The 18,864-nt window shown below is 42.6% G+C and overlaps 2 protein-coding genes across 9 annotated transcripts in view; one reads left to right on the plus strand and one right to left on the minus strand.

Annotated features, from left to right (window-relative positions):
- ctu2 (cytosolic thiouridylase subunit 2) overlaps positions 1-18,864 on the plus strand; it is a 93,859-nt gene that overhangs the window by 15,079 nt on the left and 59,916 nt on the right. The window contains exon 16 of one of the 4 annotated variants that reach the window (XR_010000596.1): positions 6,204-10,808. The exons of 2 other annotated variants lie outside the window; for them this stretch is intronic. The gene's annotated coding sequence lies outside the window, so the exon portion shown is untranslated. Of the gene's footprint in view, positions 1-2,327; positions 2,464-6,203; positions 10,809-18,864 lie in introns of those variants that run through there. One more of the 4 variants, XR_010000599.1, reaches the window with a different exon arrangement.
- Positions 1-18,864, minus strand: part of piezo1 (piezo type mechanosensitive ion channel component 1 (Er blood group)) — a 165,921-nt gene that overhangs the window by 4,914 nt on the left and 142,143 nt on the right. For all 5 annotated transcript variants that reach the window (XM_062961872.1, XM_062961871.1, XM_062961870.1 and 2 more), the window contains 12 exons: positions 17,914-18,172; positions 17,304-17,492; positions 15,720-15,975; positions 15,390-15,507; positions 13,571-13,718; positions 13,003-13,217; positions 10,941-11,099; positions 9,253-9,400; positions 6,197-6,385; positions 2,709-2,801; positions 2,443-2,615; positions 176-298 (listed from right to left, as the gene is read on the minus strand). In XM_062961872.1, coding sequence (XP_062817942.1) covers positions 176-298; positions 2,443-2,615; positions 2,709-2,801; positions 6,197-6,385; positions 9,253-9,400; positions 10,941-11,099; positions 13,003-13,217; positions 13,571-13,718; positions 15,390-15,507; positions 15,720-15,975; positions 17,304-17,492; positions 17,914-18,172 — 2,070 coding nt within the window. The remainder of the gene's footprint in view (positions 1-175; positions 299-2,442; positions 2,616-2,708; positions 2,802-6,196; positions 6,386-9,252; positions 9,401-10,940; positions 11,100-13,002; positions 13,218-13,570; positions 13,719-15,389; positions 15,508-15,719; positions 15,976-17,303; positions 17,493-17,913; positions 18,173-18,864) is intronic.

Here is an 18,864-nt window from a genome sequence, read left to right on the forward strand (position 1 = left end):
TGGTGACCCTATCCTGGGTTTTTTGGGGGGCTAGGAATGGATGACATGCCCGAAGTCACCCTGTGTTTTCCATGCCCAAGCAGGGAATCGAACTGTGGTCTCGAGTTGCAATCTAGTGCTCAAATTGCATCATGACATGCAATTTGGAAGAACGGAAGACCCCCGCCTGACTCACACAGAGGCATTGTGGGTGCCTTCCAGCAGCCCAGCCAGGCTCCTGCGCACGGCGCTGCTTTGGTTCAGATCCATGGTGTGCTTCTCCGAGGTGTACTCCACCGTCCCGCCTTTGCCCAGGTCCCTGGAGGGAGAAAGATAAGACAAATGAGAATAATAATAATTTTATTTTTATACCCCGCCCCACCTCCCCAGAGGGACTCGGAGCGGCTTAAATGGGGCCATGCCCAACATAAAAATACAATAACAGCGATAAAACAGTAAAACAATTTCACATCAATAAGACATCAATAAGAAGCCTCGCTTTTGCAACTTCCAAAGAAATGTCAGAGCGATTTGCTAGGCACACACGCAGCAGAAGTCGCTGACAAGAAAACACTAGATAAATAATGACGTTGGGGTCTTCAGTTCTCTATCAAAAAGTTTTACTCATGAACAGAATTCCACAAGACAATACACAGTTCTCACGCAGGCACAGACGGGAAGGAAAAAACAAAGAAGAGAAAAAAGATAGGAAGCAGAGGGCAATTTATCCCAGACTCTGCTGTCTGATGCAATCCAAGTTTGCAGGCACTTAACCCTTTACACACTGGCATAGTAAACAGTACACAGTGCATGATGCAATCTTCAGCACACATTGCACCACCATGACTCAATTACATTTAAACAACTCTATATACAATCATTCCTTCTTTAACAAGAAATTCATGAAAACATGCAGAAATATCCCTCCTCGGCAAGCACCCCAGGACTCTGAGATGTTGTTGTATGCCTTTGTGACCCCTAAAGCTAACTTATCATGGGGTTTTCTCAAGTTATTAAGGTGACTCCATGGGGTTTTCTTGGGGTGGCATCCCGGTGGTCAATTAAGAGTCATTTCCGATTTAAAGTGACTCCAAGACCATATCATTGGGTCTTCTTGGCAAGATGGATTCACAGGAGGCATCACAGTGAGGAAATGAGAATTTAGATTGTCGAGGAGCGATCAGAACATCAAGGGCCAGGGAACCAAAACCCACAATTTTATAATTGTGTAGGTTTTTGTCTATGGATGTATTTTATTTTGTTATTGTTTTTATCCGGACTTGGCCCATGTAAGCTGCCCCGAGTCCCCTTCGGGGGAGATGGAAGTGGGGTATAAAAATAAAAAAATAATAGAATGACACAAGAGACTAGTTTGGATTAGAGTCATTCAGTGTTCATAAGCCACAGCAGAGCACCATAGTCCTAAACTACCACCTATATATATATATATATATATATACACACACACACATACACATACAGTAGAGTCTCACTTATCCAAGCTAAACAGGCCAGCAGAAGCTTGGATAAGCAAATATCTTGGATAATAAGGAGGGATTAAGGAAAAGCCTATTAAACATCAAATTAGGTTATGATTTTACAAATTAAGCACCAAAACATCATGTTATACAACAAATTTGACAGAAAAAGTAGTTCAATACGCAGTAATGTTATGTTGTAATTACTGTATTTACGAATTTAGCACCAAAATATCACGATATATTGAAAACATTGACTACAAAAATGGCTTGGATTATCCAGAGGCTTGGATAAGCGAGGCTTGGATAAGTGAGACTCTACTGTATTTTATATTATTATTTTTATCCGGACTTGGCCCATGTAAGCCGCCCCGAGTCCCTTTGGGGGAGATGGAAGTGGGTTATAAAAATAAAATAATAATAATAACACATAACACATAACAATAACATAACACATAACACATAACATAACATAACACATAACATAACACATAACAATAACGTCGTTGTGTTGATAATTATTATTATTATTATAGAATGACACAAGAGACTAGTTTGGATTAGAGTCATTCGGTGTTCATAAGCCACAGCAGAGCACCATAGTCCTAAACTACCACCATTCAATACACACACACACACACATATATATATATATATATGGTAAAGGTAAAGGTTTTTCCCTGACATTAAGTCTAGTCATGTGCAACTCTGGGGGGTGGTGCTCATCTCCATTTCTAAGCTGAAGAGCCGGCGTTGTCCGTAGACACCTCCAAGGTCATGTAGCAAGCATGACTGCATGGAGCGCCGTTACCTTCCCGACGGAGTGGTACCTATTGATCTACTCACATTTGCATGTTTTCGAACTGCTAGGTTGGCAGAAGCTGGGGCTAACAGCAGGAGCTCATCGCCGACCATTCAGTCAGCAAGTTCAGCAGCTCAGTGATTTAACCACCTGTGCCACCAGAGGCTCCACGTATGTATATACCTTTGGAAATTCCATGTAAAGCGCAACGTGATGTCCGAAGAGCCGTTCTGCAGCTCCTGCCTGAGCTGCTCCCGGCTGGGAGGGCTGATGCTCCACAACGAGCCCGAATTGCCCTCGATGCGCGCCGTCACAATGTCCTCGTAGCCGTAGAGGGTGATGAACTGCATGGCCAGCTGGGGACAGAGGAGAGTGATGCATATTCACATCCCACCTTTCCAGGAATAAAAGCAGCTGAGAAACAAGAACTAAAATTTCATCCAACTCACCGGTTGCCGCACAAACTTGTCCGTCAAAGCTTCGTAGTCCTTTGGGGTGAAAGGTACAATCGACTGCTGCTGGGCACTCATGGTAAACAAGGGCTGAAAGAAAGGAAAGGATGTGGGAGACAATAATGATGGTCTTGAAGCACCACCCATGCTCAGAAGTCGACAGCATATACCGTATAATACTCAAATATAAGCCGACCCGAATATAAGCTGAAAACATTGACTCCAGTACTGGAACTTCCGAATATAAGCTGAGACACCTAATTTTACCACAAAAAAACTGGGAAAACATTGACTCCAGTATAAGCCGAGGTTGGTAAATTTCAGAAATAAAAATAGATACCAATAAAATTACATTAATTGAGGCATCAGTAGGTTAAATGTTTTTGAATATTTACATCAAGCTCTAATTTAAGATAAGACTGTCCAACTCTGATCAAATCATTCTTCTCATCTTCAGTGTAAATGTGCTTATGTATCCTTTGAATAATAGAGTAAAATAATACATGTAATAATAATACTAAATACAGGAAAATAATACATGTAATAATAGAGTAGAATCATAAATATAATAAGAACAGAGTGAAATAATACATGTATTAATAATAAAAATAGAGTAAAATAAATGTAACAGTAGCAACAATAATAGAGTACAATAATAAATGTAATAATACCAATAATAACAGAGAAAAATAATAAATGTACCATATGTTCTCGAGTATAAGCTGACCCAAATATAAGCTAACCAGGACCCTCACCTGAGTATAAGCCAAGGGGGGCTTTTTCAGTCCTAAAAAAAGGGCTGAAAAACTAGGCTTATACTCGAGTATATACAGTACTTTCACAGTCTGTCGTTTACAAGGATGCTCTTGGGATCTGACATTATTTTCTGGCTGGTGGTCCTAGGCACATGCTATTACACTTCTAGCAAAATACAAATGACAGGTGTGTTGTCAAGTAGAAAATTTAGGTACCGCTTTATGCAGGGAGGCTAATTTCATTAATTTACGACACCATAAAAACTTCCAGCAGTGTGCCGAAGAGTCACTGGGTTGCTGTAAGTTTTTTCAGGCTGCATGGCCATGTTCTAGTAGCATTCTCTCCTGATGTTTCGCCTGCATGTGTGGCAAGCATCCTCAGAGATACTGTTGGCAGTGAGGCAAGTGGGGGATAGATAGACAGACAGACAGATATATAGATATCTGTGGAATAATGTCTACGTAAAGCAAGTGCGAATCTTGAAATTAGCAAACTTGAATAACATTGAGTATCCATGAAGCTGCAAAGTCAATCAGTGAGAGTAGCTACATAGAGGTAGCATGGCCTCTGTTGCCTGAAGACATCCTCTGTTTGGGAGGTGCTAACAAGCAAATATAATAATAATAATAATTATTATTATTATTATTATAACATTCACACGTGCTTTAAGCAGACAAGGGTTATTTCTCCCACTTTGGACGTTATTCCACAGATATATATATATATATATATATATATACACACACACACACACACACACACACACACACACACACACACACACACACTCCACTTGCCTCACTGCCAACAGACCTCTCAAAATGCCATTAGCCACAGATGCAGTTGAAATGTCAGGAGGGAATGCTGCCGGAGCATGGCCATACAGAACGAAAAACTGACAGCAACCCATAAATGACAGAGCTTAAAAAATAGTGCAACCAATAGGAAAATGTCAGGAATTATCAAAATGCACTTGTTCACACTTATTAAAACATCTTCGAATTCTGATTTTACATCATCCCATGAAATGCCTTATCTTGCCATTCTTCCAAAGGCCAGCAGGGTGCGCCATTGCATTGCTCCCAATAGGAAAATGACTGCAATTCTCTTGGCAAAATAAATAATAAATAAACAAACTTTTTATTTATACCCCGCCACCATCTCCCATTAGGGACTCAGGACGGCTTACAAATAGCACACAAGGGTGCCACACAACATATAAAATACAGTATATCAACATTAATAACACAATTGTGGTTTTTATTCTTATTTCTTTCTCGCCCCGAGTTTTAACTTGGTGTTCATGTGGCCCGCCCTTGTTTTTTATTGCTTCTCTGATTTTGTGTTGTAATGTATATTATTATCTATTGTATTGTTTAATGTGTTATGATGTGTTGTTTTTATATTTTGTTATATTGTATTGTTCTGGGCATGGCCCCATGTAAGCCGCCCCGAGTCCCCGTTGGGGAGATGGTGGCGGGGTATAAATAAAGTTTTATTATTATTATTATTATTGACACAACGACGTTGTATGACACAGCAAACAAGATAGTTTATGCTGGATTTTGTTTCACAAAATCACAAGTCGAACACTTCCCAAGTGTCTAGGACTGTGTGATGTATTTTCGGATGATGCGTGCAGATCCCAGTAGGGTGGCCTTTTGCAGCTGGCAGATCGTGATTTTGTCAATGTCTATTGTTTCCAAATGCCGGCTGAGATCTTTTGGCACGGCACCCAGTGTGCCCATCACCACCGGGACCACCTGCACTGGTTTCTGCCAGAGTCTTTGAAGTTCAATCTTGAGGTCTTGGTAGCGGCTGATTATTATTATTATTATTATTATCAACACAACGACGTTGTATGGCACAGCAAACAAGATAGATATGCTGGATTTCGTTTCGCAAAACCACAAGTCGAACACTTCCCAAGTGTCTAGGACTGTGTGATGTATTTTCTGATGATGCGTGCAGATCCCAGTAGGGTGGCCTTTTGCAGTTGGCAGATGGTGATTTTGTCAATGTCTATTGTTTCCAAATGCCGGCTGAGATCTTTTGGCACAGCACCCAGTGTGCCCATCACCACCGGGACCACCTGTACTGGTTTCTGCCAGAGTCTTTGAAGTTCAATCTTGAGGTCCTGATAGCGGCTGAGTTTTTCCTGTTGTTTTTCGTCAATGCGACTGTCACCTGGGATGGCAACATCAATGATCCAAACCTTGTTCTTTTCCACAACTGTGATGTCTGGTGTGTTGTGTTCCAGAACTTTGTCAGTCTGGATTCGGAAGTCCCACAGTATCTTTGCAAAGTTCTGGAATTTGCAGTTGGCAGATGGTGATTTTGTCAATTATTATTATTATTATTATTATTATTATTATTATTATTATTATTTTAAAACCAGACCTATAAATTAGCAAGGGCCATAGAGTCAATAATATGGCAACGTATGGGTTGAAAACATCAGCCCTAGCAAAAATAATGCTGACTTACCTTACACAAGATGTTGTGATTATTACTGGAAGGTTGTGTATAGTATATGCAGCTCTGCACAAATGTTAATTGATTCTAGATGCGAAACAAAGACTTGGAATTTACTTGTTAGTGCAGTTGTGTATGTCATGCTTCAAGATCAAGCCATGATGAATTTTCCTTGCACGTGTATGTCTTGAAAAAAGTCCTGAAAAGTTCTGAAAACCCCAAATGTTAGCCCATTCCTTCCTTCCCATTCTCACCTCGTAGCCCCCCAGTTTGAGGGTGATGGTGACGTCAATGGGGTGGTTGACCACGCCGACCACGGAGCGCACCAGCGACATGAAGAGCAGCGGGAACCAGATGATGCAGATGAGGAAGAGGATGATGAGGCCGCCCATGCCGTACTTGACAATCTTCTTCTTCTTCTGGCCCTTGGGCTGCGGGTATTTCTGACGAGGAACACAGGCCATTCAGACGCAGTGCCATTTGCAAAGCAATGGGCTCCCATTTAAACCAATTAATCCATCACTAACAGTGGGACCTAATTGCCTGAATTGGTTACGCTCAACTTTTGTTGTTTGTGTTCCTATGAAGGAGACACCTCCCAGTTTGTGATGTTTTACAAACTTGTAGTTTCCTTGAATGCACCTACGCTGTAGAATGAATGCAATTTGATCCCATTCGGCCATGCACCAAAAGCACAAGCAAAGCACCCCTAACAGATGGCCACCCAGCCTCAATGTCAATACTAATATTTATTTATTTACTACATTTATATCCCGCCCGTCTCACCTCGAAGGGGACTCAGAGCGGCATACAAATAATATTTACATACAGCATATTATATCAATAGCACAGCACAACACTAGCACTATATACCAGCATATTGCACTACACCACTATACTGTAATACAGGGGTCCCCAAACTTTTTAAGCAATCCTTCAGACTGTTGAGGGGCCGAATTATCATTTGAAAAAAAAATACAAACGAATTCCTATACATGTCTTATTTGTAGTGCAACAGCAACAACAACAACGAAAGAACAATACAATATTTAAAAATGAAAACAATTTTAACCAACATAAACCTATTAGGATTTCAATGGAAAGTGTGGGCCTGCTACTGGCCAATGAGATAGTCAAATTAATTAGGATTGTTGTTGTTGTTGTTGTGTGCCTTCAAGTCATGTCAGACTTTGGTTGAGCCTAAGTCTAAAATTATTTATTTATTTACTGCATTTATTTACTACATTTATATCCCGCCCTTCTCACCCCGAAGGGAACTCAGAGCAGCTGTATGTACATATTATATTATATTATTAGCATAACACAATATTAGCATTATATATTACTACAGTAGAGTCTCACTTATCCAACACTCGCTTATCCAACGTTCTGGATTATCCAACGCATTTTTGTAGTCAATGTTTTCAATATATTGTGATATTTTGGTGCTAAATTCATAAATACAGTAATTACTACATAGCATTACTGTGTATTGAACTACTTTTTTCTGTCAAATTTGTTGTATAACATGATGTTTTGGTGCTTAATTTGTAAAATCATAACCTAATTTGATGTTTAATAGGCTTTTCCTTAATCTCTCCTTATTATTCAACATATTCACTTATCCAACGTTCTGCCGGCCCATTTACGTTGGATAAGCGAGACTCTACTGTATATTGAACTATACCACTATACTATTATATAATATGTAATATATAACATACAATTAATATTATTATATGGTATTACTATTAGTATTATATTGTATAACATAAGATTATTATCAATATTATATGTATATACAATATATTATATTATTAAAACTTATATAAAAATATTATATTATAAAACTGAGGGCGGGGGCCAGGTAAATGACCTTGGAGGGCCGCATCCGGCCCCCGGGCCTTAGTTTGGGGACCCCTGCTGTAATATTACCAGTAATATTCCATGAAATAAAAGATATATAAATATTATTATATTGTATTATTATTAGTATTATATTGCATTACATTATAATATTGTAATCAGTATTGCATGTATATACAATATATTAATTATTACAGTAGAGTCTCACTTATCCAACATTCGCTTATCCAACGTTCTGGATTATCCAACGCATTTTTGTAGTCAATGTTTTCAATATATCATGATTTTTTGGTGCTAAATTCATAAATACAGTAATTACTATGTAGCATTACTGCATATTGAACTACTTTTTCTGTCAAATTTGTTGAATAACATGATGTTTTGGTGCTTAATTTGTAAAATCATAACCTAATTTGATGTTTAATAGGCTTCTCCTTCATCTCTCCTTATTATCCAACATATTCGCTTATCCAACGTTCTGCCGGCCCGTTTATGTTGGATAAGTGAGACTCTACTGAATTTATTATTGTGAATTATATTGTAATATAATTGTAATAATAAAGAGGGTTGGAAGAGACCCCTTGGGCCATTTAGTCCAACCGCCTTCTACCTTTCTGCACCAAAAGCACAAGCAAAGCACCCCTAACAGATGGCCACCCAGCCTCAATGTCAATAATAATAATAATAATAATAATAATAATAATAATAATTGGAAGAGACCCCTTAGGCCATTTAGTCCAAGCGCCTTCTACCTTTCTGCACCAAAAGCACAAGCAAAGCACCCCTAACAGATGGCCACCCAGCCTCCATGTCAATAATAATAATAATAATAATAATAATAATTGGAAGAGACCCCTTGGGCCATTTAGTCCAAGCGCCTTCTACCTTTCTGCACCAAAAGCACAAGCAAAGCACCCCTAACAGATGGCCACCCAGCCTCCATGTCAATAATAATAATAATAATAATAATAATAATAATAATAATAATTGGAAGAGACCCCTTAGGCCATTTAGTCCAACCGCCTTCTACCTTTCTGCACCAAAAGCACAAGCAAAGCACCCCTAACAGATGGCCACCCAGCCTCCATGTCAATAATAATAATAATAATAATAATAATAATAATTGGAAGAGACCCCTTAGGCCATTTAGTCCAACCGCCTTCTACCTTTCTGCACCAAAAGCACAAGCAAAGCACCCCTAACAGATGGCCACCCAGCCTCCATGTCAATAATAATAATAATAATAATAATAATAATAATAATAATTGGAAGAGACCCCTTGGGCCATTTAGTCCAAGCGCCTTCTTGTGTACCAAAAGCACAAGCAAAGCACCCCTGACAGATGGCCACCCAGCCTCAATGTTAATAATAATAATAATAATAATAATAATAATAATAATAATAATAATAATAAATAATAATAATAATGTTATGGCCTCCCAACCTTCTCTGTCTCGCGGCTGCACTTGATGATGAAGATGTTGGCGTAGATGTCTTCCACGCACATCCAGTTCGAGAGGGACAAAGTGGTGTCGGTCCAGACCCAGTCCATGACGGCCCGCAGCTCCACCAGGAAAGGCACCAAGCGGAAACTGGCGGAGAAAGAAGGAGAGAGAGCTCAAGTTCCAAATTCTAAGTTACTCAATTACTCATTCTTCTGCCTCCCTCCATTCTCGTTTTCATAGGGTGCATCTACACTGTAGATTTGGTGCTTTGATTTGTGCTTTTATTACATGGCAAAATAAAGAGGATTGGACTGGGTGTCCCCTGGGGTTGCTCCTATTATTAATACTAGTACAGTAGAGTCTCACTTATCCAACATAAACGGGCCAGCAGAACATTGGATAAGTGAATATGTTGGATAATAAGGAGAGATTAAGGAAAAGCCTATTAAATATCAAATTAGGTTATGATTTTACAAATTAAGCACCAAAACATCATGTTATACAACAAATTTGGCAGAAAAAGTAGTCCAATATGAAGTAATACTACATAGTAATTACTGTATTTACGAATTTTGCACCAAAATATCATGATATATTGAAAACATTGGCTACAAAAATGCGTTGGATAATCCAGAACGTTGGATAAGCGAGTGTTGGATAAGTGAGAATCTACTGTATTACTATTATCATTTCAAAGGCTGGATGGTCATCTGTTGGGGGTGCTTTGATTGTGCTTTTCCTGCATGGCAGAAGGGGGTAGAACTGGATGGCCCCTGGGTTTGCTATTATTATTATTATTATTATTATTATTATTATTATTATTATTATTACGACACAGCAAACAAGATAGATATGCTGGATTTCGTCGAACTCTTCCCAAGTGTCTAGGACTGTGTGATGTATTTTCGGATGACGCATGCAGATCCCAGTAAGGTGGCCTATTATTATTATTATTATTATTATTATTATTATTATTATTATTATTATTACAAAGGCTGGATGGCCATCTCTTGGGGATGCTTTGACTGTGCTTTTCCTGCATGGCAGAAGGGGGTGGGACTGGATGGCCCCTGGGCTTGCTCTTTATTATTATTATTATTATTAATTACTACTACTACTACTACTACTACTACTACTATTACTTCAAAGGCTAGATAGATGGCCATCTGTTGGGGGTGCTTTGATTTGTGCTTTTACTGCATGGCAGAAATAGGTTGGACTGAATGGCCCCTGGGGTTACTTCTATTATTATTATTATTATTATTATTATTATCATCATCATTATTATTATCGTTATTATTGTTTATTTCAAATATTTATATCCCGCCCTTCTCACCCGGAGGGACTCAGGGCAGCGTACAATTGGCAACAATTCGATGCCGATACATCATTAAAAACAACAACATATAAAAATACAACCAATTAAATACAGTATAAAATATAAAACATAAAACATGTGTTTAAAATCCGTTTGTCCAATATCCTCCAACTTTATCCATATAACAATCTGGGTCGTCTTTATCATTTATTCATTAAAAGCCTGGGCACAAATGAAGATGTTGTTTTGTTGTTGTTGTTTGTTGTTTATTATTATTGTTGTTGTTGTTGTTGCTGTTGTAGATGTCTTCCCCTTAAGGCTCCCACTGCCTTGGCCACAGCAGTCCTCACATTCCCCGTCCTTACTTACCCTTGGAAGAGGAAGAGGTTGAGGTGGTTGTACTTCTTGGTGAGGAAGTTGCCCAGGATGCGTGTGGGGTAGCCGCAGCGGATCTGATAGGCCGACAGCGCAAAGTAGATGCACTTCACAAAGTACCACAGCTGGGCCACGGTGTTCATGTTAAACATCCTGGAGAGGGAAACGGAGAATCAGGGTGGGAGCCATAGACTGCGTTTGAGACAACACCAAGGCTGGAATGGATGCGATGGAGTTCCCGTCTTTGGAGATGGCTGCATGGCCATCTGTCGGGAGGGCTTGGATTGTGTCTTCCTGCCTGGCAGAAGGGGGTTGGACTGGATGGCCTTTGGGGGACCTTCCAACTCTAGGAGTCTATGGAAATATTCAATATGGAATGGTTGTGATGGTGTCCTCAACATAGAGGTTGGATTGAATCTCCAACATAGAAGTTTGATGGCCATCTGTTGGGAGGGTTTCGATTGTGTCTTCCTGCCTGGCAGAAGGGGGTTGCATTGGAAGATCTTTGGGGGTCTCTTTCAACTCTATGAACTTTCAAAATGGAAACATTCAAGACGGAATGGCTGTGATAGATTTCCCAAAATAGAGGCTGTGATAGATTTCCCAACGTAGAGGCTGGATGGAATCCCCAATATAGAGGTTGAATGGCCATCTGCCAGGAGTGCTTTGATTGTGTCTTCTTGCCTGGAAGAAGGGGGTTGGACTCAATGGCTTTTGGGGCTCTTTTCCAACTCTAGGAGTCTATGGAAATATTCAATATGGAATGGTTGTGATGGTGTCCTCAACATAGAGGTTGGATTGAATCTCCAACATAGAAGTTCGATGGCCATCTGTTGGGAGGGTTTCGATTGTGTCTTCCTGCCTGGCAGAAGGGGCTTGGATTGGATGACCTTTGGGGGTCTCTTTCAACTCTATGAACTTTCAAAATGGAAACATTCAAGATGGAATAGCTTTGATGGAGTCTCCAACATAGAGGCTGGATGGCCATCTGTCGGGAGGGCTTCGATTGTGCCTTCCTGCCTGGCAGAAGGGGGTTGGACTGGATGGCCTTTGGGGGACCTTCCAACTCTATGAGTCTATGGAAATATTTTATATGGAATGGCTGTGATGGAGTCTCCAACATAGAGGCTGTGATAGAGTTCCAAACATAGAGGTTGGATGGCCATCTGTTGGGAGGGCTTGGATTGTGTCTCCTTGCCTGGCAGAAGGGGGTTGGACTGGCTGGCCTTTGGGGGTCTCTTTCAAATCTATGAACTTTCAAAATGGAAACATTCAAGATGGATTGGCTTTGATGGAGTCCCCAACATAGAGGTTGGATTGAGTCCCCAACGTAGAGGTTCCATGGCCATCTGTCGGGAGGGCTTGGATTGTGTCTTCAAGCCAGTCAGAAGAGGGTTGGACTGGATAGCCTTTGGGGGACGTTTTCAATGGCTTTTGGGGCTCTCTTCCAACTCTATGAGCCTATGGAAATATTCAAGATGGAATGGCTATGATGGTGTCCTCAACATAGAGGTTGGATTGAATCTCCAACATACAAGTTCGATAGCCATCTGTCGGGAGGGCTTCGATTGTGTCTTCCTGCCTGTCAGAAGGGGGCTGGATTGGATGGCCTTTGGGGGTCTCTTTCAACTCTATGAGTCTATGGAAATATTTTATATGGAATGGCTGTGATGGTGTCTTCAACACAGGTTGGACTGAATCACAACATAGAGGTTGGATGGCCATCTGTCAGGAGGGCTTTGATTGTGTCTTCCTGCCTGGCAGAAGGGGCTTGGACTGGAAGAACTTTAGTAGGAGTCTCTTTCAACTCTTATGAACTTTCAAAATGGAAACATTCAAGATGGATTGGCTTTGATGGAGTCCCCAACATAGAGGTTGGATTGAGTCCCCAACGTAGAGGTTCCATGGCCATCTGTCGGGAGGGCTTGGATTGTGTCTCCCTGCCAGTCAGAAGGGGGCTGGACTGGATGGCCTTTGGGGGTCTCTCCCAACTCTAGGATTCCATGGAGTCCTTGGAAGGGCTTGGGAGAAGACGGGGTCACCTGTGGAGACTCACCTGTCGGTGACGGCCGGCAGGATGAAGAACATCCAGACGTGGATGCCGAAGACCAAGAAGACCTGGAAGGCGAGCTTGCCCAGGACGCTCTTGCGGAGGTAGAGGGCCCGGTCGATGACCATGGTGGAGAACTGGATGAGCAGCATCACCAGGAAGGCCTGCGGGACCTGGTCCTCCGAAAGCGAGGAGGCGATGTCCGCCGCGGCCGAATGTTTCTGGGGAGGAAAGGATTCTGGGTTCTAGAGTCCTTGCTGGCACCAGTCTGCGTGCCTTTGAGTCATTCCCAATTTATGACAACTTCCCCCTGTTCTGGACATCCAAGATGCTCCAAAAACATCCACTTGGGTGGCTTAGTGAAATTTATTTCATGCACAAAATATTATTTGCAAACACCATGCATATAGTTACCTGTGTATAAAGAGGTCTATGAAACATGTTGTGTTAAAACTCCAAGATATCTCATGAAGTTAATGCAAATATTCCGAAATCCAATACACGAAACATTTCCAGTAAGGGATGCTCAACCTGCACATTAACTTTGCAAAGACCAACAACGAACAAGACATACCCCAAAAGCCCAGAAACCAAAGATGATGATGATGAAGTCGACCACATCGGCCAGGAACATGAGTGCATAGACGTCTGTGGCAGCCCGGTATTTGCTGTGCAAAATGTCCCGGAAAAACTGCCGCAATGGTTGGAAGACACATCCTGCCCTGAAAGAAGGAGGGAAAAGTGAGTAGGATAAGGCTGCATGTTCAGACTCAGGACTCCGTTTTGTTGTTCAGTTTTCATTAGACCTCAGTGGAGGTGGATGCATGTATGTGTTTGGACTTAAATGTTAGCACTATGTGTCCAGACCTCAGTGGAGGTAGGTGCATGTATGTGTTTGGACTTCAATGTTAGCTGCATGTGTCCAGACCTCAGTGGAGGGGGATGCATGTATGTGTTTGTACCTCAATGTTAGCACTATGTGTCCAGACCTCAGTGGAGGAGGATGCATGTATATGTTCGGACTTTAATGTTAGTAATGTGTGTCCAGATCTCAGTGGAGGTGGATGCATGTATGTGTTCGGACTGTAATGTTAGCAGCATGTGTCCAGACCTCAGTGGAGGTGGATGCATGTATGTGTCTGGACTTCAATGTTAACAGTGTGTGTCCAGATCTCAGTGGAGGTGGATGCATGTATGTGTTCGGACTTTAATGTTAGCAGCATGTGTCCAGACCTCAGTGGAGGTGGATGCATGTATGTGTTTGGACTTCAATGTTAGCACTATGTGTCCAGACCTCAGTGGAAGTGGATGCATGTATGTGTTTGGACTTAAACGTTAGTAGTGTGTGTCCAGACCTCAGTGGAGGTGGATGCATGTATGTGTTTGGACTGAAATGTTAGCAGCATGTGTCCAGACCTCAGTGGAGGTGGATGCATGTATGTGTTTGGACATCAATGTTAGCAGTAAGTGTCCAGACCTCAGCGGAGGGGGATGCATGTATGTGTTTGGACTTTAATGTTAGCAGTATGTGTCCAGACCTCAGTGGAGGTGGATGCATGTATGTGTTTGGACTGAAATGTTAGCAGCATGTGTCCAGACCTCAGTGGAGGTGGATGCATGTATGTGTTTGGACATCAATGTTAGCAGTAAGTGTCCAGACCTCAGCGGAGGGGGATGCATGTATGTGTTTGGACTTTAATGTTAGCAGTATGTGTCCAGACCTCAGTGGAGGCGGATGCATGTATGTGTTTGGACATCAATGTTAGCAGTATGTGCCCAGACCTCAGTGGAGGTGGATGCATGTATGTGTTTGGACTTCAATGTTAGCAGCATGTATCCAGACCTCAGTGGAGGTGGATGCATGTATGTGTTTGGACATCAATGTTAGCAGTATGTGCCCAGACCTCAGTGGAGGTGGATGCATGTATGTGTTTGGACTTAAATGTTAGTAGTGTGTGTCCAGACCTCAGTGGAGGCGGATGCATGTATGTGTTTGGACATCAATGTTAGCAGCATGTGTCCAGACCTCAGTGGAGGTGGATGCATGTATGTGTTTGGACCTAAATGTTAGTAGTGTGTGTCCAGACCTCAGTTGAGGCGGATGCATGTATGTGTTTGGACATCAATGTTAGCAGCATGTGTCCAGACCTCAGTAGAAGTGGATACATGTATGCCAATGGACTTCAGTGAGTGCAACTATACTTAAAGATTATGAACTATTGATTAAGAATGACAGCTGAAGTTTGCCCATGCCTGATCTAGATCCTAAGCCTATCTGGATTTTAAATTGTATTGAAATGCTTTCAATGTCATCCGCTTTGAGTCTCCTTTGTGGAGAGAGAAAGTGGGGGATGTTGCTAGTACAACATCCATTGCACCCACTCCGCACTTACGCAGAGGCAAAGAAGTGCTTTGCTCTCCGTCCGGCAGCCTTCAGCTTTTCCTGGGAAGGGCTCGACCTCTTCTCCTCTCCCTCCTCCATCTCGTCTTTCTTTTCTTGCTCTTCTGAAGCTAGAAAAAAGAAAAAAAGCATGTGCATGAAAGCATTTCAGGAGCATTGGTGGGAGACATTCCTTGGATGACTGTGCATCCATTTTGCCACCAGCGATCCTAAGTATCCATATTTTAATTTATATACAGGAATAGGGGAAAAAAAACACAGTGTATTACATATTTGCCCACCTCTGCTATAAACCAATTGACTTAAAAGTGCCCTAACCAACCTTCCGTCACGTCTTCCTCCACCACCCTGCTCTTCTCTTTCTCTTTCTTCTCCTTCTTTTTCTTCCTGAATCGTGACCGGATCCCTTTCGACGTCTCTGCCTCTGGAACCGCCGCTGCTTCCGTCTTGCCAGGTGGGACTTGGGCATCGGTTTCTGCTCCGGATCCTTCTCCGCTTGGCACTGACACCGGTGGCTCTCCTGCTTCGGGCAGAGGTTTGGCCAAGACATCTTCCTCGTGGTCCCACAAACCATAGCTCTGGCAACAAAGAGATGGGGGACGTATGAGGTTGGCCCCAGGGAAAACAGCCCTCATCGGCATCCAGCATCTGTTTCCAAAGGCTACTTTCCCAAAGTTCTGGGAAAGTTACTTTTGGAGGGACCAGGTTGACCTGGGAGACACCTACATCCTTGCCAGCATCCTGAGTCTGATGCCTTGGTTACCAAAAGTATCCTGTATCTGTTACCATGGTTACCAAGAGCATCTCTGGGTACCACTTTCTCCCAAAGATTACTTCAACGTCATTCCAGAGTTTTGGGAAAGTTGCTTTTGGAGGAATAGGTTGATCTGGGAGGCTTCAGCATCCTGAATCTGATGCCATGGTTACCAAAGGCATCCTGCATCTGTTACCATGGTTACAAAGAGCGTCTCTAGGTACCACTTTCTCCCAAAGGATACTCTGACTCCATCCAAAGTTTTGGGAAAGTTGCTTTTGGATGGAGTAGGTTGATCTGGGAGACATCAGCATCCTCACCAGCATCCTGAGTCTGATGCCATGGTTACCAAAAGCATCCTGCATCTGTTACCATGGTTTCCAAGAGCTTCCCCAGGTACCACTCTCTCCCAAAGGCTACTCCAACTCCATCCCAAAGTTTTGGGAAAGTTACTTATGCAGGGAACAAGTTAACCTGGGAGGCATCAGCATCCTCACCAGCATCCTGAGTCTGGTGCCATGGTTACCAAAAGCATCCTGCATCTGTTATCATGGATATCAAGAGTGTTTCTGGGTACCACTTTCTCCTAAAGGCTACTCCGACTCCATCCAAAGTTTTGGGAAAGTTACTTTTGGATGGGGTAAGTTGATCTGGGAGACATCAGCATCCTCACCAGCATCCTGAGTCTGATGCTGTGGTTACCAAAACCATCCTGCATCTGTTACCGTGGTTACCAAGAGCATCTCTGGGTACCACTTTCTCCCAATGGCTACTCCGACTCCATCCAAAGTTTTGGAAAAGTTATTTTTGGAGGAAGCAGGTTGACCTGGGAGGCACAAGCATCCTGAGTGTGATGCCATGGTTACCAAAGGCATCCTGCATCTGTTACCATGGTTACCAAGAGCATCTCTGGGTACCACTTTCTCCCAAAGGCTACTCTGACTCCATCCAAAGTTTTGGGAAAATTACTTTTGGAAGGAGTAGGTTGTCCTGGAAGACATCAGCTCTCTCCAGCATCCTGAGTCTGATGCTGTGGTTACCAAAAGCATCCTGTATCTGTTACCATGGATACCAAGAGCTTCCCCAGGTACCACTTTCTCCCAATGGCTACTCCAACTCCATTCAAAGTTTTGGGAAACTCCTTTGCCTTACCAGGAGTAAGGAGCGGTGGAAGAAGAGGGCCATCAGCTGGATCAGGTCGTACTTGATGTAGTTGTCGGTCTTCTCCACGCCAAGGATTCTGGGTGGGAAAAAGGCCTTGGCGTCGTTGCGCACCAAGATGCTGTAGCTGTTCCACGGGAAGAAGCCGAACTGGAAGAGATACTTGACCACCACCATCACCTGCGGATGCACGACACACACAGAGTCACAAATAGAAGTGCGCCGGGGTGGCCAGAGCATAGCCCATGCACCACAAGCAACACCTTGGGGTGCATGACAACACACAAAAATAAACTCACATCTACATGAGCCCTATGGTATCCCCAAATAACTCCTTTGCAAAATGGTGAAAATAAATTTATTATTATTATTATTATTATTATTATTATTATTATTATTATTATTATTATTCTACGTCCTCCTGTATGTGTCTATGACCACCTTTCACCAGGCATTAATTAAGATTCTTAGAATGGTGTTCTCTTTAGGAACCACTTGTTCCTATGGCCAACTTCTGCCAGGGGTTGACCATAGAGCCATGCTGGAAGACCTAGAGCAGTGCTTGGTCTCCCATATGTTCCGGATTCTCGTTCTCGCTTGCCTCCGTGTAGACGATGGCCGTCATCCAGAAGCGCTTGCTGGGCCTGGGGATGGAGAGCATGGCCCACAAGAAGACCAGGATGGGCAGCACCACCGAGACCACCGAGGCCGTCACCATGTTGTTGAGGATGATGATGAAGTAGCACAGGAGGTCCGAGTGGCCAGCCACAAAGTGGTAGCCGGCCAGCAGGAGCCGGACCAGGCGGTTGCGGGATTGGTAGAAACGCTCCGACTCCTCAAGCTCTTTGAAGGAGACGTGCCTATGAGAGAAAGAGATGCATTGGAAGGAGGAATCATGACTGTTATGATTTTTCTGGGCTGTCTGGCCATGCTCCAGAAGCAGTCTCTCCTGACGTTTCACCCACATCTGTGGCAGGCATCCTAAGAGGTTGAGAGGTCTGTTGGAAACTAGGCAAGTGGGGTTTATAGACCTGTGGAATGATGTTGATGATGATACAAATATAATAATAATAATAATACCAGTACAAGAAAACCGCACTACAAACTAGAGCTGACAGCTGGCACAACAAAACCTTGCATGGAAAGTTCCTTGACAAAATTGAAGGAAAAGCTGACAAGGAGAAGACCTGGCTCTGGCTCACGAATGGGACCCTGAAGAAGGAGACAGAAGGCCTGATCCTTGCAGCCCAGGAGCAAGACATCAGGACAAAGGCAATTCAGGCCAAGATTTAAAAATCAGCTGATGACCCAAAATGCAGACTGTGCAAGGAAACCGACGAAACCATGGATCATATCCTCAGCTGCTGTAAGAAAATCGCACAGACAGACTACAAACAGAGGCACAACTATGTGGCCCAAATGATTCATTGGAACTTATGCCTCAAGTACCACCTTCCAGCAGCAAAGAACTGGTGGGATCACAAACCTGCAAAACTATTAGAAAATGAGCATGCAAAGATACTGTGGGACTTCCGAATCCAGCCTGACAAAG

Source organism: Anolis carolinensis, unplaced genomic scaffold (genome assembly GCF_035594765.1).
Source record: "Anolis carolinensis isolate JA03-04 unplaced genomic scaffold, rAnoCar3.1.pri scaffold_9, whole genome shotgun sequence".
In the NCBI taxonomy this organism is placed as follows: Eukaryota; Metazoa; Chordata; class Lepidosauria; order Squamata; family Dactyloidae; genus Anolis; species Anolis carolinensis.